General features: G+C 45.0%; 1 protein-coding gene across 1 annotated transcript in view; it reads right to left on the reverse strand.

Moving 5' to 3' along the window:
- Positions 1–23,528: 23,528 nt before the first annotated feature.
- Positions 23,529–25,020, reverse strand: part of NECTIN2 (nectin cell adhesion molecule 2) — a 155,859-nt gene continuing 154,367 nt past the window's right edge. Inside the window, exon 9 of the mRNA XM_082273895.1 lies at positions 23,529–24,280. Within this exon, the coding sequence (XP_082130021.1) occupies positions 24,116–24,280 (165 nt within the window). The 3' untranslated portion in view covers positions 23,529–24,115. The remainder of the gene's footprint in view (positions 24,281–25,020) is intronic.

Here is a 25,020-nt window from a genome sequence, read left to right on the forward strand (position 1 = left end):
TAGTGCCCCATTGTGACAGTAATAGGAATACTGCCCCATTGTTGGTGTCAGTGGGAGGAATATTGTCTTGTATCAGTGGAAGCAAAAGTGCCCCAAGGGCCGGATAAAGGCAAGCAAAGTGGGCCGCATCTGGACCCAGTGGCAGCTGGTGAACTGGGGGTGCAGGGGCGGCACCCCCTCTATCCATGCGTCCGGCCCCTAATCTACATGCGGGGCGCCGGACGCATTGACTTCAATGGGGCTTTTTTTTTTTTTTAGCCATGTGATTAGAGCCAGAGGCTCTAATAGGCAAAAAAAAAAAGGGTGGGCTCAGGGCACTGAGCACTGCTCCCCACGCCCACCCAGTTGTGTGACAATAGCGAATGAAAATTAGTTATTGTCACACGGATCCTCCTCCTGGCCAATCAGGAAGCGGGTTCTGAGACCCGTTTCCCGTTTGGCCGAAAGGAGAAGCCATACCATTGGGCATGGAGGAGGAGGGAGGAGACACAGAAGATGGGGAAGAAGCTGCCACTGCCATCCCTGTCGCCGTCGGCTGCTGCTGCAGATGGGTGAATGAGCCGGGGGTCCTGTACTGTCATACTGGGGGGGGGGGTCCTGTACTGTCATGCTGTGGTCCGGCGAGGGCGGCCTGGTGTGGTCCGGGAGGGGGGGATATTGGTGCGGTCTGTCTGCCACCATGGAGCACCAGCCGCAACTGTCTGGACCCCAGGCGGCAGGCCACAGCTTGGAGAACACAGATCCAGAGGAAGGCAAAAAAAAGCCGGGGGGGGGGGGGGTGTTAAAATGAATTATGCTGTGGTGCATTAGCAAAATAAATGTAATTCTTTTAAGGTTTACATCTACTTAGAGAGCTTTACATGCTAAATGCAGGATCCACTTTTTTGCAAGCACCCTGCCCCCCCTCCCCAACGCTATGGCTTTTAAAAGCCATTGCAAACAAACCGTTTGCCAGATAAAAAATCCAATCTCAGCAGCAGCCTCTGAAGCTTCTGGGAGGCACAAGTGACCAGGGTAGGACTGGGCCATGGGGCAGGGGGGCAATTGCCCCCTGGGCTGCTCTGATGCCCTGTAAAAAGGCTGCACTGCTTCTGCCACAGACTTGCTAAAGTATTCCTGGAGAAGAAAGTAAAAGAAGAAGTAAAAACGTCCCTGCCGCTGACCTACTGAGTGCAGTTTGAAGACAAGGACAAAGAGCAGACCTCGCCCCCCCAGCATGGATGGTGTAAACTATATCTGAGCAGAGGCCAATTCCATGCCCCACTGGAGACTCTTCTGCCCTTGCCAACCCCAACTGAGCGGTCCCAGCTCCCCCCCAACCGCCCCCTGCTGGCCAGGTCAGGAACCCAGATTCAGTCGGTAAGTAGAAAGTCTCTGGAGCAGGGCTTCAGCTTGGAATTGGGGTCAGGAGGAGGATTGGGAGAGTGGGAGGGGGGTGAGGGAAATTTGGAGGGGGGCCAAGTCGCTGCACCATGGGCCTCTGGCTTGTACTTGCCCCCTGGGCCCGAAAGCTGCCAGTCTGCCCCTGCAAGTGACATCACTGCGCCTTCAAGCATAGCTGGGAGCTCAATATCAAAGGACATACTCTTGCAATTCCAATGCATTCTCATGGGATTTGGAGTGCCTAGCTTGGCCAAAAGGTGCAATGATGTCAGCTGTGGCTCCCAGAAAAAATCTAAAGCCGGGCCCAGAGTACATCATTTTTTTTTCTTTGGCAATCCCTCCTTTTAAGCCATTTGAGTTGAGGGGACAAAACAGGGGGCCTTCTGCTTGGCATGAGGGGTTCACCTTCAGACAAATACATTATACTGATATTCCTATACTTTTACAATTTTAAAGTGAAAAATATCCAAGCATGTGATAGTAGATAGTAATCTAGAATGCAGCAAATAAGAGGAATTTTATCTCTATAAAATTTTATCATGTTGGTACTGAAAACTGGGGACATTTCCAAGAAAAAAAAAAAATCCAGGAACAAATGTTCAACACCTGGGGCTCTATCGGAAAACATTTGGCAACTTTCTACATACGTCTGTTTTCCAGCTATATTTGTGTATCTACAGAAAATCTGTATCACCATGATGATAATATATTGATAAGGAGAATATTTATTATGTATTATATAATAACATACTATACTATTATGTGATCAAAACTTTTTATTGTCACCGACAAAGCAGCATTCTTATGCCTCCCTGATTTATAAAAATACATTGCACAACCATTTACAAAGGAAAGGGATTGATTGATATCTGTCCATAATCTTAAAGCTGAAGTTTAGTTAAAAAAAACAAATTTTTTCTCTACAGTATAATAACATTACGTACCTGTAGTAAAGGATGTTCCACAATGTGCAGGCTGTGCTTTCTGTAAAAAAAAAAAAAAAAAAAAAATGCACGTCTACCCTGTCCTCTTCCTGCTGCTGAACTTTGGGCACTGTGGGGTGTAACCAGTGCTGTATTTTGGCCTAGGCCGACAAGGCCCAGGCCTAGGGCGGCACTTTGCAGGGGGGCAGCAAAAAAGCCTCCCTCCCTCCAGCTGAGACTCTTTTGGTCACTGGTTGCTAGAGCTGCCTTTCCCACCTCTTTCTCTCTCTCATCCCCCCTCACTCTCTCACCCCCCTCTCCCTCTCACCCTCCTCTGTTTCTCTCACCCCCCTCTCCCTCTCACCCTCCTCTCGGTTTCTCTCACCCCCCCTCTCCACCCCTCCCTCTCTCACCCCCCTCCCTCTCTCACCCCCCCCTCTCTCTCAACCCCTCCCTCTCTCACCCCCCCTCTCTCTCAACCCCTTCCTCTCCCACCCCCTCTCTTTCTCTCACCCCCCCTCTCTCTCTCTCTCATCCCCCCTCTCTCACTCCCCCTCTCTCATCCCCCGCCTCTCCCTCCCCCACCCTCTCTCGCTATCCCTCCCTCACCCTCTCCCTCTCTCCCTCCCTCACCCACTCCCCTCTCTCTCCCACCCCTCCTCTCGTAAGATCTCAGGGGTTCATGCTGGGACTTGGAGTCCTTCAATTTTGGAGGGAGTCACATCTGTTAAAAAGGAAGGAGTTGGGCAAATGTACATAGGAGGGGTGCCCAATTTTAGTCTTGCCTAGGGCAGCCCAAATCCAAAATACACCACTGGGTGTAACAGCTTCGGGTCTCCGGTCTCAGCGGCACTAAAGATGATCTACTGTGGACACACCCGCTCCTGCCCTCTCTTCCATTGGGAAAAGTCCTTTAATTGATTACACTGCATGTAACATGATCTGTGAATGGGGGAGAGTCTGACCAGTCACAGGATCCTCTCTCCCATTCATGCACAGGGCCGGCCCTACCATGGGTCCCACTGGATACATTGGACCCAGGCAGGACTTTGAGAGGTGCGGAATATTGACTTTTTTTCCAGCAGTTTTGTGTGTCATCAGTTTGTGCGCGTTACGGGCGGCATTTCCCCATCACATACTGCCACTCATAGTGCAAACTGATGAGTATGAGGAGGCGGAATGTCTCCTCCGGGGAACGTCCCTCACCTGAGGACTGACAGTGGGTGTTTGGTGGACCAGTCCGGTGGTGAGTTATTTTGAAAAGTTGATGGTTGCGCTGGACTGACCTGCTCGATAGAGGGTCTGCGGGTGGGTGATGGGTGAGAGAGATAGCCACTTGGGGAAATTAACTCTCAATCAATCTGGCCCGACTGGATGAAAAAAAGGCAGTGGACCCTTGTTAAGGGGTCTGGGCTGCTATCTTAAGATACGGCCTAGTGGTCCTTTCCAAAGTTTCTAGTGGTAGTCGGTTGATGGAGCGCCCAAAATCAGCAATAAGAATCCCACTTGGATCAAAAGATCGTTGTTTTATTGGTAGCAGAACATGTTAAAGCCAACGCGTTATGCTGTCGGTTGCAGATACGAATAGCTACATTTATGCCCTGAAGAAGGGGGAGTCTCTGTTCCCCCGAAAAGCATTGGCTTTAACATGTTTTGGTACCAATAAAACAACAATCTTTTGATCCAAGTGGGATTCTTATTGCTGATTTCGGGCGCTCCTTTAACCGACTACCACTAGAAATGGTGATGAGTTATGTAAGAAGAGAACAATATACTATATATAATATTTTCTAAATGTTATATTTATCTAAAATAATGGATGTGGGGACCTTTTAGTGGTGTAATTTTTATTTTTATTTGGGGGGGGGGTAGCATTTCATTCTTGGACCCAGGCAGCACAATGTCTTGGGCCAGCCCTGTTCATGCAGTATAACCAGAGAAAAAAAACTTCTCTCAATGGGAGAAGAGGGCAGGAGTTGCGTGTCCTCATCGGATCATCTCTAGCGCAGCTGAGCCCAGGGCCCGAAGCTGTTAGATCCCTACAGTGCTAAATGTTCAGCAGCAGGAAATGAATGGAGCAGCCTGCAAAGAAGATTTCTACAGAATCCAGCACCCTGCACATCCGGGGAAATACTTCTTTACAGGTAAGTAATGTAACTAAAGCTGTAGAGGAAAAAATATTTTTTTAGCTAGCATGAGAAAGGAGCTAGAGACCCTGTCAGGGTAGATTTCCTCTCACTTGCTGTCTTAGTGGCGGCTGTCAGTTAAACAGGAAGTTAGAGGAAATCCCACCAGCAATGATACTGGCAGCAAATGGGAAAGAAAGGAAGTCTATGCTGCCTTAAAGCTGAACTTCAGCCTTACCTTCTGTCTTGCACAGTTGTACCGTATAAGCTCCTCTCTTGTACTGGAGTAAAAGAGCCTCCTCTATTCAAAGAGGTTTTGCAAGGAGTTGTGCTGCAATACATGCTGCTAAGGAGCATACAAAAGGTGAGCATAAGACATGGGGGTGGCCTTCAATTTGGTTATTTTTTCATTTTTTTTTCTAAAAATATTTTTTTGTATAGGATTACTTTATTTGCCAAATTTTGTCATACAAAACAACAGTAGTATGACTTCTACCAAAGTTCAACATACACAGTTAGCTCATGGCCTATCCACATCAGAAGTAGGGATGATCGAATGGTTCGGGTCGACCATCGGTTCGACCCGAACATTGGTTGTTCGAAATTCGGCCGAATCCCGAACTTTTTGCGGTAAAAGTTCGGAATTCGGCCACCAGAACCGCCCAAAATGCAATGGGACAGGAACTGGGCTTTAAAAGCCCGTGATTGGCCCAGAAACATCAGTAAAAGCGTATTGGAGTGACTAGGGGGTTCAGAGGCCCATCAGGAGTGAATATGCCCGCCAGTATATAACATAGCCCTGCCAAATCTCTAGCACTGTAATAGAGAGACTGTGGAATAGAGTGGAAGCATTTCTGTTACTTTTGCTGCTCCAGTGTCATTTAGCAATTATTAATGTGAGGAAAGGGATATGCAGTGTAGTTAGGGTACTATATACCACTATAGTTAGATTCAATAATCTAGTTTCTGTAGGGAAAGTTTTAGTGTCAGGGTGACGGTAGTGTAGTTTAGGGTGAATTGACTCTGCTATGCGTGTATATATATATGGAATCAAAAAACACCATTTTGAAGCACTAAAACCCCCAAAAAATGTCCCTAAAAAGTGCCTAGGGTTCTGGGTCATGCCCCAGGGACTATTAACCGGTTGCCGACCGCCGCACGACTATATACTGCGGCGGTCAGCCCCGGCCAGGCAGAGTGACGTATCGATACGTCACTCGCCTGTCACTGACTTGCGAGCCTATTGCGGGCGCGCACCCGCCGCGGCTCGTTCACAGGCAAGTCAGTGCGTGTGACCGGCGGACTCGATGTCCGCCAGTCACACTACGATCGCTCCTGTGAAGGGAGAAAGACAGAGCGGCTTGTGTAAACAAGCTGCCTGTCAGTTCTCCCTGTGTAAAAGTGAAGATCTGACCGTTCTACTATGTAGAACTGTTGATCTTTGCTTTTACACCAATAGCAATGTCCCTGCACAGTTAGAATCACGCCCCTAGGACACACTTAACCCCTCCCTGTCCAATAAAGTTAACCCCTTCCCTGCCAGTGTCATTTTTGCAGTAACAGTGCATATGTATAGCACTGATTACTGCAGTAATGTCACTGGTACCCCCAAAAGTGTCAAAAATGTCAGTCAAGGGTCCGATCTGTCCGCCGCAATGTCGCAGTACCGAAAAAAAAATCGCAGATCGCCGCCATTACGCGTTAAAAAAAAAAACACCAAAAATGACAAAAATCTTTCCCTTTGTTAGTAAACGCAATAACTTTTGCGCAAACCAATCAAAATACGCTTTTTGCGATTTTTTTTTACCAAACATAGGTAGCATAAAACAAATTGGCCGAAAAATGTTAAAAAATTTTGATTTTTACATTTTTTTTTGGGGAATTTCATATAAAAAAATGTGAAAAATATTGTTATTTTTGCAAAATTTACGCTCTTTTTTTATAGCGCGTGATCAAAAAATCGCACAGGTGATCAAATACCACCAAAAGAAAGCTCTGTTTGTGGGAAAAAAAGGACGTCAAATTCGTTTAGGTACAGCATCGCACGACCGCGCAATTGTCCGTTAAAGTCACGCAGTAAAAAATCGCAAAAAAAACCCTGGTCCTTTAGCAGCCAAATCCTCCGGGGCTTAAGTGGTTAATCACACAAAAAAAAGTTCTTAAAAATGATTGAAAAAAAAAAAAAAATTTGATTTCTTTGGATTTAGTGTCTGGGGGGTCTAAAAAGTGTACCTGTGAAGTTTCAGCTCTGTAGCATGTCCAGAACCAGAAAAAAAAAGATCATTTTTCTTAGAATTTCAGTAGCGCAGGGATAGGGTTACGCTCCTTTCACACCTGGGCGTTTTTGTTTCAGGCGTTTATTGGGCGTCTTTGGAGGCAGGCATGACATCTGAACTTCTGTATAGGGGTATATATATATATATATATATATATATATATATACACACACACACACAGACACTAAATCCAAAGAAATCTCTTTTTTTTTTTTTCAATAATTGGCTCCCTATCAAAAACGACAATTTTTAAGAACTTTTTTTTGTGTGATTAATAGTCCCTGGGGCTTGACCCTGAACCCTAGGCACTTTTTAGGGGCATTTATTGGGTTTTAGGGCTTCAAAATGGTGTTTTTTGATTCTATATATATATATATATATAAATATATATATATATATATATATATATATATACACCCCTATACAGAAGTTCAGATGTCATGCCTGCCTCCAAAGACGCCCAAAAAACACCCAATAAACGCCTGAAACAAAAATGCCCAAATTCTAAGAAAAATAATCTGTTTTTTTTCTGGTTCTGGACATGCTACAGAGCTGAAACTTCACAGGTACACTTTTAGATCCCCCAGACACTAAATCCAAAGAAATCTCATTCTTTTTTTTTCAATAATTTTTTCAATAATTGTCTCTCTATCAAAAACAACACTTTTTAAGAACTTTTTGTGATTAATAGTCCCTGGGGCATGACCCAGAACCCTAGGCACTTTTTTAGGGGCATTTATTGGGTTTTATGGCTTCAAAATGGTGTTTTTTGATTTCAGAAGTTCGGGTCCCATTGATTTCAATGGGGTTCTGGAATCCGAACCAAACTTTCGGGAAATTCGGGTGTTCTGGTCGAAACAAACTTTTCAAAAGTTCGATCATCCCTAATCATAAGTAGGTACGTTAGAAGCAGGGACGAATCTAGGGGGTGCTGGAGTTAGCTTTGCACCCCCAGATTTCAGTTTTTCTCCCCCCCCCCCCCCCCCCCGGGACAAGTGCCATTGGTATCAGGATGTAGAGGGGCATGCAGCCTCGTCAGTGCCAAGTGGACATGACTGCATTTGTCTCCATGATGCAGGGGGAAGGACCAGGATGCATGGCATTATCCATTGCAATTTGTGAAGGAGCGGGCTCTGTTGTTTTGGGGGGATACTCTTTTGTGATGGAGGGACTCCAGGAGGAAAGGAGACGGAGGCAACTCTAATTTGAAGGAAGCAATGTAATGGGGAGAAAATAATTTAAAGGGGGCTGACTCTGAAATTCTGGATGGAATCTAATGTGAAGGAGAAATGCTGATGTAAATGGGGAACTTCCCCATGTGGTGCCAAGTAGAAGGTGACATCATTATCCAGTGCAGATGTGAATATCCTTCAGCCCAATAAATACATTTCAGGTCTGGGAAGTCTTTGGATGTTGCATACGTTTACAGGGTGGCATGACTACAAAAAGGTTGGGAAAGGCTGGCACTTTTCATTGCAGCAACATGAAGAACCTAGTAAAGGAAAGGATAAAATGATTGGGTGTAGACATCATTCCCCCTGACTTTTTACTGCACCCCCAGATCAGACAGGCTAGATCCAGACCGGTTTAGAAGGAATCAAAATGAAAGCCAGGAGTGATATCAGGAAGGAAGGGGACAATAGGGGGAGGGGGAAGGGGAAAAGGGAGGGGCAAGATAAGGAAGGAAGGGGGTTGGGGTAAGCAAAAGAATAAAAAAGGGGGGATGGATAATATAATGATGCAATCTATTGTTGCATCCATGATACCATTTCTATCAAATTTCTTTGGACCATTCCTGGTCAGGCTCTGGTCAATTGATAAAGAAAGACAGAGGTGCCTCTAAGTGTAGACTTTATGGTACATTTAATAGATAAAAATATGCACTCACATCTGCAAACATAAGCTCATGTCAAAGAAAACCATTTGGAATAGTTCCGGTGTGGGTAGGTGATGAGAAATAGTCATCCAATCCTAAGCAGCCATCCCGCTGGAGCCGAGATCCCTTCGCCGTGGCCGGCAAGTACGGCGGAGCTGGAAACAGGAAACAGGCTCGATATGGTCACTGAAAGCGAGGCTTGGTTAGCGGTCGGATAAGGATGACATCATCTATGTGCAACGCGTTTCAGAGCTCGCAGGCTCCCGGGGGGAGGGCAGCCGCGCTCCTTCTTCACGGCAATAAAGGCAATAAAGAGGCAATAAATGTACCATAAAGTCTACACTTAGAGGCGCCTCTGTCTTTCTTTGTTTTTAGCTCTGTGGAACTCCTGGCTTTGGTTTCTGGACGGCTGCCCTATTTTGGTGGACTTTTTCTCCCTGTGCCATTTATGACTCCTTGACCCCTATGGACTCTGGCCTATATATGTGTGATTAATGCGCCTGTTACAACTTTGTATTTCTGGTCAATTTATACACAGGCATAAGAGCGTCAGTGGAGGATACCGAGAAGGACATTTTAGGTAGTAGGGAAGATTTCCAGCGAAGAAGCATTTTAAGGCCCCGTTCACACTGGGCCGATCCGACTTCCAGGGGCGACCTCCGAGGTCCGGCACGGACTTCATAACATTGAAGTCTATGGCGGTCGCTCCAGGTCGCCCCAAAGAAGCTCCGGACCCTTTTTCTAAGTCGGAGCGACTTGTGTCGCTCCTATTAGAACGGGTCCGCAGCTTCCCTATGGAAGGCGACCTACGGCGACCTGTGAGGCGACCAGGTCGCCTCACAGGTCGCCCCAGTGTGAACGGGGACTTTCTGTCCATCCATGTTAACCAAACTTTATCAAATTTCTTTGGATGATTCCTGTTTGTGTAAGTCAGTTTATACATAGGCAAAATGGTGTTGATGAAGGATACCCAGGAGGACACTGTAGAGGTAGGGAAGATTTCCAGTGAAGAAGGATTTCCGTTTCAACATAAAATAAGTATGAAATCAGCAACTTCTACTTTTTCGTCCATGGCAACCAATTCATCAAATTTTTTCTGATGATTCCTGTTAGTGTGGGGCAGTTTATACATTGGCAAAACAGCATCAATGGAGAATATCTAGGAGGGCAATGTAGGCAGTAATGCCTCATACACACGCAACGATTGTTGGCCGTGAATTTTCGGCCAACGTCCGATCGGCCGAATGTCGGCTTGTTAGTGTGATGCTTCCGACAACCAACTCCGACTTTTCGGCCGAACAAAATCTGGTGTGCAGGCTATAAAATTTTTGTTGGCCGTCAACAGAACGGCCAATTTTCCGTCAGTCAGTACAGATTTCGGCAGACAAAAATCAGATGAGCAAGACTGGGCATGCTCAGAGAAGAAAAAACACACGGAAAGTAAGCCAGCACATGACATCACTTCTGAAGTTGGTTTTTGTTGGCCGAGAAAATTTGTGTGCAGTCTAGAGCACATTCCAACCAATACAACACTGGACAAAAGACGGCCAATCGGTCGGGCCGATAATCGTTGCGTGTGTACGAGGCTTAAGGAAGATTTCCAATGCAGAAGGATTTCCTTCTCAACATAGAATAGGTGGGAAATCAGAAACTACATGTGGTGGGGCAATTGTACCTTCTCATGGATACCCAACAAGGCTGGGACACAGGGCCACAAGGACATCAACTTGTTTATCTTTTCCTATGTAGGCAAATGCAGGGTCACTTTAAAGTTCTGCAGTTGGAAATCTTTTTGTAACAAATGAAGTAAAAATGTATAACACCAATTTTTAGAATATACGTGAGATCTGTAGATAAAAGACAAAAGGTACGAATGCCAACAATAGACCTGGCACCTGGTACACAACCCCACAACTGCTGAGTTCTTGGTTTAATGCACTTTGACTGCAGTAAATATTTAATGATAAAACATCTTTATGATCAATTATTTAATCCAGTCCAGGTTGTACAGTAAGGATAAAAACAAGTGTATTCCATTGAGTAGCAGGTAAATTGGGTCATGCTGGAGAGCAAACAAATGTATTTTCATGGCCCAACTATTGCAGAGTAAGAGGGCTATGTGCACAGGCAATAGTAACACCCTCTACACACAGAGGACAAAGAAATGGAGTATGCGCCAAGTATAATTCGGGACACACTGCATGGTCATCACTTATTGATGGCACACTGAGACCGGCAAAGAAAGCAATCTTATGTATCATCTGTGTGCACCTCAGCTCCTTATTGAGCTGGCCATACACTAATAGAATTTCATTTGAATATTTTTTAACTTTCTATTTAGAACATTCTTTTAAATTTTTAAAATTATTAGTGGGGTCAAATTGGCATTCGTTTCCCATCCGCAGTAGTGATGGGAAAATTTAAAGGAGCACCACTTGAATTTTTTCTTGAGTGAACAAACAGTCTGTGGTCATAAAACTCTCTCTCAAGTGATATATGTAGTTCTTAATTAATTCAAACTGTATAAAATGCAGATGCCGTACTCTTGCATACATAGTAGCAGAGCCTGACATGTAGAAGGAGACCTCTCGTACGACCCCGGCTCAAGGTCCACTGGTGTTGTGACAGTGGCTGCAAGATCTTCCGTTTGATGGCAGGTGCGTCACCAGAGTTGGACTGGATAGCTGAAGCAGCGGATGGCAGCTGGAAAAGCAGATGCAGGCACAGAGCAGATGGAGAACCAGCGTGACCAGGTACTATGCAGAGCAGGACAGACAGATAACTGGATGCAGGGTCAGACAAGTCGGGTCAGCAACGGCCTATCAGATATAGGCATAAACGGCAGACAGAGAATGGTCAAGATGCAGGCTGAGTTCGGCAACAGGATAAGAGGCAGATGTATCGAGATAAGCAATGTTTTTAAGGCAAGCTGAGGTCAGGACAGGTGGAGAGTAAGCATGGTCAGGATTAGGGATGATCGAACGGTTCGAGTCGACCATCGGTTCGACCCAAACATTGGGTGTTCAAAATTCGGCCGAATTCTGAACTTTTTGCGGTAAAAGTTCGGAATTCGGCCACCAGAACCGCCCAAAATGCAATGGGACAGGAACTGGGCTTTAAAAGCCCATGATTGGCCCAGAAACATCAGTAAAATGTGATTGTAGTGACTACGGGGTCCAGAGCCCAATGAGGAGTGAATACGTCCCCCAGTATATAACATAGCCCCGCCAAAACTATAGCACTGTAATACAGGGGCTGTGGAAGAGAGTGGAAACATTTGTGTTGCTCCAGTGTCATTTTGCAATTATTAGTGTGAGGAAAGGGATATGCAGTGTAGTTAGGGTACTATATACCACTATAGTTAGATTCAAAAATCTAGTTTTTGTAGGGATAGCTTTAAGTGTCAGGGTGACCGTAGTGTAGTTTAGGGAGAACGGACGCTGCCATGTCAGGGTGACCGTAGTGTAGTTTAGGGTGAACGGACGCTGCCATGTCAGGGTGACCGTAGTGTAGTTTAGGGTGAACGGACGCTGCCATGTCAGGGTGACCGTAGTGTAGTTAAGGGTGAACTGACGCTGCCATGTCAGGGTGACCGTAGTATAGTTTAGGGTGAACTGACTCTGCCATGGCAGGGTGACCGAACTCTGCCATGGCAGGGTGACCGTAATGTAGTTAAGGGTGAACTGATACTGCCATGTCAGGGTGACCCCACTATGCAGATTCTGGGTTAGGGGTATACAAATACACATATATATATATATCAAAAACGACAATTTTTAAGAACTTTTTTTCCTGATTCATAGTCCCTGGGGCATGACCCAGAACCCTAGGCACTTTTTAGGGGCATTTATTGGGTTTTAGGGCTTCAAAATGGTGTTCCCATTGAATTCAATGGGGTTCTGGAATCCGAAACGAACTTTTGTGAAATTCGGATGTTCTGGTCGAACCAAACTTTTCAAAAGTTCGATCATCCCTAGTCAGGATAAGCTGAGTCAAACACAGGAATAAAACCCAGATTACAGGAACAGGGGTAAACCTGCAGATCAGAGAGCAATGCACTAGTGCAGCTGCTGCCCTAATATAGGCCAATTGGCGCCAGCATTAATTGCTAACACGCGTGCGCATGGATGTTCGCATCTGTGTGCGAAAATTTGTGTGCTTGTGCATAGGAGTGCACCTGTGCCCGGTGAGATGGCCACCTGCAGGGCCAGGCCTGTGCATGCGTATCTGCCTTTGCTGTGGAACTTCGGCTGTGCTATGGCCAGCACGTCCCTGACATGTACCATTAGCCGAAACATGTTGGAAGGAGCTATGGCGTAATGAAGTTACATGCTACCGGGTGGATGTGTCTGGCAGCATTCACATGTGAGTTAATGTGGGCAGAATTGGGGTCCTTTTACACGGGCGTTCCGTATGTCCGTTTTTCCTCCCATCCGTTTGCGGATGAAAAACTGACATAATGTATGTCTATGGGATTGCGGACGTTAGCGGATGACATCCGCTGACATCCGTTTTGCATCCATTCCGTTCAGTTCCGTTTTTTGAGACGGAAGAGAGCCCTATTTTTCTTCCGTTTAGAAACGGAACGGACGCAAAAACGGATGTCAGCGGATAGTCATCCGCTAACGTCCGCAATCCCATAGACATTCATTATGTCTGTTTTTAATTCGCAAAAGGATGGATGAAAAACGGACATACAGAACAGACCCTACAAAAGTGACATCCGTGACCGTTTAAAAAAAAAAGTGACTGAGCAGGAAAAAAACTGACCGTGCCGTGTGAAAGGACCCTTATTGCTGGTTGGTAGGGGATCAAATACTCATTTTACTCACTGAAATGCAGCTCAATTTATATTTGTATCCTGTGTTTTTTTCTGGATTTTTGGTTGATATTCTGTCTCTATCAATACTAGACTGTTCATTTCTTTGTAAGTGGGAAAACTTACAAAATCTGCAGGGGATCAAATAATTATTTTCCCCACTGTATAAGGTGTTCAACATTCACAGGTCACAGATAGAAGATAGAAGAAAGCGAGGGCCACTTTGCAGCTTAACCACTTGCCGACCGCCGCACGACGATATACGTCGGCAGTCAGCCCCTCACAGGCAAAGCGACGTAGGGCTACGTCGCTAGCCTGTGAGGGTCTAGGAAGCGAGCGCGCGCCGCCGGAGGCACGGACCCCCCGCGCATGTGCCCGGTGGACCCGATGTCCGCCGGGCACTCGCGATCTTCCGTTACACCGGAAGAAAGGCAGGCGGCTAATGTAAACAAAGCCGCCTGTCATTCTTCCCTGTGTAAGAATGGAGATCAAACGGTTCTGCTATGTAGGACCGTTGATCTCTGTTCTTACACTAGTAGCCACAGCCAATCACAGTTAGATACACGCCCCTAGGGACACACTTAACCTCTCCAATAAAGTTAACTCCTTCACTGCCAGTGTCATTTTTACAGTAACAGTGCATATGTATAGCACTGATTACTGTAGTAATGTCACTGGTAACCCCAAAAGTGTCAAAAATGTCAGTCAGGGGTCCGGTCTGTCCGCCGCAATGTCGCAGTCCCGCAAAAAAAAAAAAATCGCAGATCGCCGCCATTACTTGTTAAAAAAAAAAAACAACAAAAATGACAAAAATCTTTCCCTTAGTTAGTAAACGCAATAACTTTTGCGCAAACCAATCAAAATACGCTTTTTTTAAACAAACATATGTAGCATAAAATAAATTGGCCTAAAATGTTAAAAAATTTTGATTTTTACTTTTTTTTTTTGGGGAATTTCATATAAAAAAATGTGAAAAATATTGTTATTTTTGCAAAATTGACGCTCTTTTTTTGTTTATAGCGCATGATCAAAAAATCGCACAGGTGATCAAATACCACCAAAAGAAAGCTCTGTTTGTGGGGGAAAAAAGGACGTCAAATTTGTTTAGGTACAGCGTCGCACGACCGCGCAATTGTCCATTAAAGTCACGCAGTGCCGAATCGCAAAATATTCCCTGGTCAGGAAGGGGGTAAAATCTTCCGGGGCTTAAGTGGTTAAGGGGAAGGCAGTAATAATGCAGCCTAAAGGCCCGTACACCCGTACCGATCGTCGGCATACAAACGTCGGTGGACGAAGGATCTGCCGATTGTACGCGTGTTAGTATGGTGCCTCCGACAGATGTCTGCGCACAATCCGCGGACAAAAGTCTTTCGTGCAAACATGAAAATATTTGTATGCCGACACCAGAACGGACGATTGTTCGCCTGTCAGTACACAATTCGGCCGACAGACCGCAGATTTGCAAGACTGGGCATGCTCAGAAAATAGAAAACACAGGGAAAGTTAACCATTACATGACATCACTTCTGCAGTCGGCGGACAAAATTCTTGTGCTGTCCTTGTGCTGTCTTTGCACTTTTCAGCAGACACCGACATCCCGGGGAGAAAAGAGGAACATTTGTAAGCCGACCATCGGTACGTGTGTACGGGGCTTTAGGGTCCTTTCACACGGGCGGTCCGTATGTCCGTTTTTCATCCCATTTTTTTGCGAAGAAAAACGGACATAATGCATGTCAATGGGATTGTGGATGTCAGCGGATGGTCATCCGCTGACATCCGATTTGCGTCCTTTCCGATCAGTTCCGTTTTTTGGAACGGAAGAGAGCCCTATTTTTCTTCCTTTTAAAAAAACGGTACGGACGCAAAAACGGATGTCAGCGGTGTCATCCGCTGACATCCGCAATCCCATTGACATGCATTATCTCCGTTTATCATCCGCAAACGGATGGGATGATAAACGGACATACGGACCGGACTCTCCAATGTGTCATCCGTGTCCATTATAAAAAAAAAAAAAAAAAAAAAAGAAGTGCCGGAGCGGATCAAAAAACGGTCTGCCCCGTGTGAAAGGACCGTAACTGTGTGTTTTTACATCCCCCAACTGTGAGTCTAAATGAGTTCATAGTTTTTGCTGTCAGTATCTTCTAAATGTCCATGTTTGCAGCTTTGCTTGAGCAGTCCTCTGCACTGTGCAAGAAAGTAGTCTTGCAGTTTTTGGATTGTGTGTTAGGACATTGTCAATGAACTGGGCTGTTAGCTTGCTTTGTTTCTGGTATATCTCCGTCTTGTTCTTTTCATTGCCTGTGTTCATACATTCAGCTCTCCTGCTCTCTGCACCAAGCCTGGGATGCAGCTGCTCTGCTGTGTTCTGCGTGTGTTGCAGCCAATGTGGCTGGTTAGTGCTCTGCGTGTGTTCCGCCTGCACTCTGCATCCACTTTACATGCACCTCACATCCCTGCTGGTGCTGCTTTTGTCTCCTCTGCAGAATGACTTTGCGCACTCAGAGTCCCTGCTGCCTTTCAGTTATCATTATCATTGTGATAAATTACTTCTCTCTACAATGCCTTTGTGTTTACTATACTTCCAGTGTGCTATATATCCTTTCTTTGTAAATACCCAAGACTTTGGAGTACAGGCGCTGGCTCTCTTTCTATGAATAAATATAAACTGCTCGAAAAAATGAAAGGAACACTTTTTAATCACACAGCATCAAGTCAATTAAACTCCTGGGATATGATCTGGTCAGTTAAGTAGCGGAGGGGGTTGTTAATCAGTTTCAGCTGCTTTGGTGTTAATGAAATTAACAGGTGCACTAGATGGGCAACAATGAGACAACCCCCCAAAACAGGTTGAGGCCGCTGAATTTTTTTTCCCCTACTAATTTTTTCTTACTGGTTTTCACTAGCTTTGCATTTGGCTTGGGTCAGTGTCACTACTGGTAGCATGAGGCGATATCTGGACCCTATAGAGGTTGTACAGGCAGTCCAGCTCCTCCAGGATGGCACATCAATACGTGCCATTGACGGAAATTTTGCAGTGTCTCCCAGCACAGACTCAAGAGCCTGGAGAAGATTCTAGTAGACAAGCAGTTATGCCTCGTACACACGCATCGGTTATTGGCCGGGAATTTTCGGCCAACGTCCGATCGGCCGATTTTCGGCTTGTTAGTATGATGCTTTTCGACAACCAACTCCGACTTTTCGGCCGAATAAAATCTGGTGTGCAGGCTATAAAATTTTTGTTGGCCGTCAACAAAACAGTACAGATTTCAGCAGACAAAAATCTGATGAGCAAGTCTGGGCATGCTCAGAGAAGAAAAAACACACTGAAAGTAAACCAGCACATGACATCACTTCTGAAGTAGATTTTTGTTGGCGAGAAAATTTGTGTGCAGTCTAGGCACATTCCAACCAACAAAACACAACTCTGGACGATCGGTCGGCCAATAATCGTTGCGTGTGTACAAGGCATTACTCTAGGAGAGCTGGACAGGGCCGTAGAAGGTCCTTAACTCATCAGCAGGACCGGTATCTGCTCCTTTGTGCAAGAAGAAACAGGATTAGCACTGCCAGAGCCCTACAAAATGACCTCCAGCAGGCCACTGGTGTGAATGTCTCTGACCAAACAATCAGAAAAAGATTTCATGAAGGTGGTTTGAGGGCCCAACGTCCCCTAGTGGGTCCTGTGCTCACTGCCCGGCACCGCAGAGCTCAATTGGCATTTGCCATTGAACACCTGAATTGGCGGTTCCACCACTGGTGCCCTGTGCTTTTCACAGACTAGAGCAGGTTCACTCTGAGCACATGTGACAGACATGAAAGGGTCTGGAGAAGCCGTGGAGAACATTATTCTGCCTGTAACATCGTTTAGCATGACCGGTTTGTTGGTGGGTCAGTGATGGTCTGGGGAGGCATATCCATGGAGGGACGCACAGACCACTACTGACAATGGCACCCTGACTGTCATTAGGTATTGGGATGAAATCTTTGGACCCATTGTCAAACCTTACACTAGTGCAGTGGGTCCTGGGTTCCTCCTGGTGAATGAAAATACCTGGCCTTATGCGGAGAGAGTATGCAGCCAGTTCCTGGAGAATGAAGGAATTGATACCACTGAATGGCCCCCTAGTTCACCTGACCTAGATCCAATAGAACACCTTTAGGACATCATGTTTTGGTCCATCCGACGCTGCCAGGTTGCTCCTCAGTCTGTTCAGGAGCTCAGTGATGCCCTGGTCCAGATCTGGAAGGAAATACCCCAGGACACCATCCATCGTCTCCTTAGGAGCATGCTCCGATGTTGTCAGGCATGCATACAAACATGTGTGGGGGCCATACAAACTACCAAGTACCATTATGAGTTGCTGCAATGAAATTGCAGCAAAATGGACTAGCCTGCTGCATCATTTTTTCACTTTGATTTTTGGGGGTGTTTTTGAGTTCAGCCCTCTGTAGGTTGGTAATTTTCATTTCCATGAAGCGATGTGGCATCTTTCATTCTTAACTGATGTGTTTTTAAAGTGTTCCTTTATTTTTTGGAGCAGTGTATGTGTATGTATATATATATATATATATTTACAGTATCTCACCAAAGTGAGTACACCCCTCACATTTTTGTAAATATCTTTTCATGTGACAACACTGAAGAAATGACACTTTGCTACAATGTAAAGTAGTGAGTGTACAGCTTGTATAACAGTGTCAATTTGCTGTCCCCTCAAAATAACAACACACAGGCATTAATGTCTAAACCGCTGGCAACAAAAGTGAGTACACCCCCAAGTTAAAAAATGTCCAAATTGGGCCCTATTAGCCATTTTCCCTCCCCGGTGTCATGTGACTCAGTGTTACAAGGTCTCAGGTGTGAATGGGGAGCAGGTGTGTTAAATTTGGTGTTATCGCGCTTACTCTCTCATACTGGTCACTGGAAGTTCAACATGGCACCTCATGGCAAAGAACTCTCTTAGGGTCTGAAAAAAAAAAGAATTGTTGCTCTACGTAAAGATGGCCTAGGCTAAAAGAAGATTTCCAAGACCATGAAACTGAGCTGCAGCATGGTGGCCAAGACCATACAGCGGTTTAACAGCACAGGTTCCACTCTGAACAGGCTTCGCCATGGTCGACCAAAGAAGTTGAGTGCACGTGCTCAGCGTCATATCCAGAGGTTGTCTTTGGGAAATAGATGTATGAGTGCTGCCAGCATTGCTGCAGAGGTTAAAGGGGTGGGGGGGGTCAGCCTGTCAGTGCTAAAACCATACGCCGCACACTGCATCAAATTGGTCTGCATGACGGTCGTCCCAGAAGGAAGCCTCTTCTAAAGATGATGCACAAGAAAGCCCGCAAACAGTTTGCTGAAGACAAGCAGACTAAAGCCCCATACACACGTACCGATCGTCGGCCGAACGATCGGCCATCTTTTGTCCAAGGGCTGTCTTGTCTGTTGAAAAGTGCAAAAGACTGCACACGAATTTTGTCGGACAGCAACAGCCGACTGCAGAAGTGATGTCATGTGATAGTTAACTTTCCTTGTCTTTTTTCTTTTCTGAGCATGCTCAGTCTTGCAAATCTGCTGTCTGTCGGCCGAAATCTGTACTGACTGACGGCCGTTCTGGTGTTGGCCAACAAAAATTTTAATGCTTGCACGACAGATTCTGTTCGGCCGAAAGTGCGCTGTCGGCTGTCGGGAGCATCATACTAACAAGCCGAAAATCGGCCGATCGTTCGGCGGCCGAACATTTTCGGCCGACAATCGGTACGTGTGTACGGGCCTTACGGACATGGATTACTGGAACCATGTCCTGTGGTCTGATGAGACCAAGTTAAACTTGTTTGGTTCAGATGGTGTCAAGCGTGTGTGGTGGCAACCGGGTGAGGAGTACAAAGACAAGTGTGTCTTGCCTACCGCCAAGCATGGTGGTGGGAGTGTCATAGTCTGGGGCTGCATGAGTGCTGCTGGCACTGGGAGCTACAGTTCATTGAGGGAACCATGAATGCCAACATGTACTGTGACATACTGAAGCAGAGCATGATCCCCTCCCTTCAGAGACTGGGCAGTAGGGCAGTATTTCAACATAACGACCCCAAACACACGACCACTGCCTTGATAAAAAAGCTGAGGGTAAAGGTGATGGACTGGCCAATCATGTCTCCAGACCTAAACCCTATTGGACATCTGTGGGGCTTCCTCAAATGGAAGGCGGAGGAGCACAAGATCTCTAACGTCCAACAGCTCCGCAATGTCGTCATGGATGAGTGGAAGGGGGATCTTTACATCTAGAGGAAAACAGATGTTGTCTCCAAATACGCAAAGGTTTCTTCATCGTAAGAGCTGTGAAAATGTGGAATAGTCTTCCTCCACAGGTGGTTCTGGCTAGCTCACTAGATTGCTTTAAAAAAAGGCCTGGATTCTTTCCTAGGTGTACATAATATAAATGGGTACTAAAATTTTTTTTAGGGTAAAGTTGATCCAGGAAATATCCGATCCCATCACACCAAAATGCTCCAGCCCCCTATACCTATCACCCCTATTAGATAAGAAATAAACCAAACACCCTATTTTTTTTAGGTAAAGTTGATCCAGGGAATATCCGATTGCCTCTCGGGGGATCAGGAAGGAATTTTTTTCCCCTGCTGTAGCAAATTGGATCATGCTTTGCTGGGGTTTATTTTCGCCTTCCTCTGGATCAACAGCGGGTATAGGATTGTGTATATGGGATTGTATGGTTGGGTTTTCAATACTGTTTTTTTTTTTTTTTTTTTTTTATGGATGAACCGGATGGACTTGTGTCTTTTTTCAACCTGACTAACTATGTAACTATATAAACCTAGCGGGGCTCCTAAACAAATTTTAATAAAAAAATTTAAAATTGTAAAAAAAAAAAAAAGAAATTAAAAATAAAAACTACTGACACTGTCAACTGCCTTACCGACATCAATGTCCGCCCTGCTGAAACAGTCAATATGTATACACTTGGACACATGCATGTGTGTTTGAGAATTGGAGTGCATACCCTAATGCGAAAGGCTGGGCATACCTATGGTGAAGGCTGTTATAGCCAGAAAAGTGTGTGTGTGGGGGGGGGGGGGCTAATTCTAAATAATATTAAAGTCCAACAACAACCTCATATAGATGTGATGGCCAGCTATCCAGAATCAGGGCTGCTGTTCGAAATCACGGGGCCCCTCACAGCCTACCTAGCAGGGCCCCCCTCCCCAAATATATCAGGACAATATTTTCACAAAAAATACACTAAAATCATTATTAGTGGACACGAACACACCAGAGAACCTGTGTGAATTAGCCCTCTTTAATTAATTTTTTACATTAAAAAAAAAATAAATAAATAAATATATATATATATATATATATATATATATTTATATACAATTTTTTGTTTGTTTTTTTAAAAAGGTTAATGTTACATTTTTTTTAAATTATTTATTGCGATGTTTAATTATTATTTTTTTCTTACAATCTGTTATTTTTTTTTTTTACAGGACAGGGACGCCTGCAGCGCTGTGGGGGGGGGGGGTCAGAAAAGTGAAAGGGGGGCACACAAGAAAGAAGGGGGGGGTCAGAAGCAGGCAGAACAGGGAGGGGGATCAGTTTTGGAGAAGCAAATACAGGAACGATGCCCTGTGTCTGTGTCTCTCACCACAGCCGCTGATAGCTAGCAGGAGGGGGAGAAACTGTCTTTCAGCTGCTGCAGAGAGCCGCACAGGGCTTCCTTCTGTAATTGCCCCTCTGCCCGACCGCACTGATTCTCCGTGCTGTTGGGGCCCCCCCTGTATGCCTGGGCCCCTTACAGGAGGACTGGTGTTCCCCCTCAATCAGCGGCCCTGCCCACAATCCATAAAGTTAATCTTGGCATCCGCTGGCAAATGCCAATCACAGAAAACCTTGTGCTTTGCCTATATCAATAATCGACATCCATGCCTGTAGACCAGGTTTAATACTATAAAATGATTTTAATGATTTATCAAAAATAGACCACAAAAATTAAAAAGGAAGTACACAGGCTCGATATGTAATCACAGTATTAGTACAAGATTTGCACCAAAAAAATAAAGTTACGCACATACAGCCACACAGTCCACAGTCATAGCCACACATACACTGCACATTCACCGTCCCGCTGCGTGCATAACACCGCATACCAAAGAATGATAGAACAAAACATTCTGGGCCAAGTGATCAAACGTTTCTGAAGAATATCTGTTCTTGTTGCCTACAGCAGCCTTTCAAATTCTCCATAATACTCTTTAAAAGGAAACCATATCATATTTTGTACACAGCTTAAACTATTCCTTTAAAAAGTACATTTTGATGTTCCATATTTCCATTGCAAATTTGTAGTGTTAAGGGGGTCTGAATTCAACTCCAGTCACTTTGATTAAAATTGACCTTTCAGCTATTTACAGAATTTTTACATATCCTTAAATTTCACAATACATAGCAGCGGTATACTTTTTCTTAGAAAGCTGTACCTTTATCATTAAAAAGTAGTCCTTTAGTAGTAGTAATAGTCACAAGTAGTCCACTGTACAGAGTACATAATCAGTCTGCTGCAGGCAGAAGGCATTTCCCCAGTCTCCTCTTCCCCAATGATCAGAGACTGCAACCCTGTAGCAAGGTGAGAGTCTGAAGCATGGGGCTCATCTGTGTCAGATATTTGTGAACACATAAGAACTGCACAGGCACCAGGATTTACATGATTGCGTCATCTCTAAGCTGTCATCTCGGTCCAGGAAGTAGATGCTGACCCTGGATGAGGTAGATATTACACTTACACATGACATAGCATGCATGCACTTGACTTGGAAAAATATATCGAATGCTACATGCACTTTAAGAATCTGTTCAGATCAGATAACAATAGCGAAGGCCCATCCCGGACAAACAAGTTTCTTCCTCCAAGTAGGCTTGGGATGGGGACACTAAGGACAGCTTACAGAAATATAATCATTTATCAGACTGGAAAACTCCAGTTTGGACATCATTCTCCTAAATCTGAGACTTTTACTAAGACAAGAGGGCCTATTTATAAATCTGCTGTGTAAATGTCTCAGAATTCACAGTTATTGCAAAAAAATCCCAGTATTGTGTCTACTGTGTTTATTTCCTATCACTAGCTCCATCTAGTGGCCATAAAAAAAATCCCAGTAATGTGTCTACTGTGTTTATTTCCTATCACTAGCTCCATCTAGTGGCCATAAAAAAAAATCCCAGTAATGTGTCTACTGCAGGAGTTCCCAAACTGTGGGTCGGGACACACTGGTGGGTCGCGAGCTGCGTTTGAGTGGGTCGCGCTGAGCCGGAAATCACTGAGATCACAAACGCTTATATGCCACGGGTTTCTGCCCCCTCACTTAGAACATCTGGCAAGTGTATTCAATATTAAATTGAAAAGTAGTAAATTGATATTTTTAATTTAACATCCCCCTCCCTTTAAAATATGTATTATTATTATTATTTGCATTTATATAGCGCCAACAAATTCTGTAGCGCTTTACAATAGTCAATTACAAGCAAGTGGGTCCCGAAAAATAACTGTATTCAGAAGTGGGTCTCGGCCCAAAAAAGTTTGGGAAGCCCTGGTCTACTGTGTTTATTTACTATCACTAGCTCCATCTAGTGCAGGGATTCCCAAACTACGGCCCTGCAGCTGTTGCAGAACTACACATCCCATGAGGCATTGTAAAACTTTGACCTTCAAATACATAACTAGGCATGATGGGAACTGTAGTTCCTGAACAACTGCAGGGCCATAGTTTGGGAATTCCTGATCTAGTGGCCATAAAAAAGTAATGTGTCTACTGTGTTTATTTCCTATCACTATCTCCATCTAGTGGCCATAAAAAAAAAAAAATCCCAGTAATGTGTCTACTGTGTTTATTTCCTATCACTAGCTCCATCTAGTGGCCATAAAAAAAATCCCAGTAATGTGTCTACTGTGTTTATTTCCTATCACTAGCTCCACCTAGTGGTCATAATGTGGTATTTTCCACAAAAGAACCATGTTATGGCCACTGGATGGCGCCAACGATGATAGAAAATAAACATATTAGACACATTACGGTGATTATTCACTGTGGCTTGTGCGAAAAGCAGAGAATTTTTCCAAAATAAACTCCAAGGTGTTTCCACATCACTACTTAGTAGGAAGAAGATCTGGTATATGTTATGGGCCGATATATCAGCCCCATGCAGAAATATATTTAACAACTATACAAGAAACAAGTTTTTCAAGTTTTAAGACTCAATAAGATTATTTACATTAGGCTGATCATGTTCACATTAAAAAAAAAAACAAAAACGATGGTTTCCCTTTAAACATGAAAGGGAGAATGTGATTGGCTGATCTTCGGTCAAATGCTTTTCATTGTAAGGCCTACTGAATATGGCTCCTGTCCATGTTAAACTCCCTTACCTCCCAGTGCTCATGCCTATATCAACCCATATGGCACGTATTTTCATGCATACTTGCTTGTGTATGCTTGATGATACAATACTTTAATGTTACAGAGTCCTGCTCATAATGCCGAAACAGCCCTATACTCCATCTTAGTGCAATAGAGTCCCCACCACAGAGTCTATGTATACCAGTAACCTCCAGAAGTAAAAGGTATGTACATGTATGTCTCCCAGCACAGAGCTCATTAAAGATCCTCAGAGTAGACAAGGTCATCATTGTGGGTCATCATTGTGTTCTTCAGACGTACACGGCCGGTGACATCACAAATCCTTCCTCATCTCGGGGGGATGCGTTTTCTGGAGGTTGGAATTCGTTGTAGATGGGGTTCTCCTGTTCTAGGTAATCGTTCTGGAAATCTGAATAGCGCTGAGCTTCTGGGGTCATCTGATATTTCGGGGGTGTCTGCAAACAAATGATGGTTTTTATTTTATGTTCAGAATATGACCATGCTTTGTTACAGGGTTCTCCAATGTCCTGGGGGCCTAATGTGGACCTTTGTTTACCTTTATCCAGTCCTTGGGGCACTATTCCTGCCACTGACACCAAAGACGGGGCACTGTTCTTCCCACTGACACCAATGATGGGGCACTATTCCTCCCACTGACACCAATGATGAGGCACTATTCCTCCCACTGGCACCAACGATGGGGCACTGTCCCTCCACTGATACCAATAATGGGGCACTACTCCCACTGACACCAGACAAGGAAATTATTCTCCCATTGACACCAATTATGGGGCACTATTCCTCCCACTGACACCAACAACGGGGCACTGTTCCTTCCACTGACACCAACAATGGGGCACCGTTCCTCCCACTGACACCAACAATGGGGCACTGTTCCTCCCACTGACACAAACAATGGGGCACTGTTCCTCCCACTGACACCAACCATGGGGCACTGTTCCTCCCACTGACACCAACCATGGGGCACTGTTCCTCCCACTGACACCAACCATGGGGCACTGTTCCTCCCAATGACATCAACCATGGGGCACTGGTCCTCCCAATGACACCAACCATGGAGCACTGGTCCTCCCAATGACACCAACCATGGGGCACTGTTCCTCCCAATGACACCAACCATGGGGCACTGTTCCTCCCAATGACACCAATATTGGGGCACTGTTCCTCCCAATGA

The sequence above is a fragment of the Pelophylax lessonae genome (assembly GCF_965119305.1).
Source record: "Pelophylax lessonae genome assembly, chromosome: 12".
In the NCBI taxonomy this organism is placed as follows: Eukaryota; Metazoa; Chordata; class Amphibia; order Anura; family Ranidae; genus Pelophylax; species Pelophylax lessonae.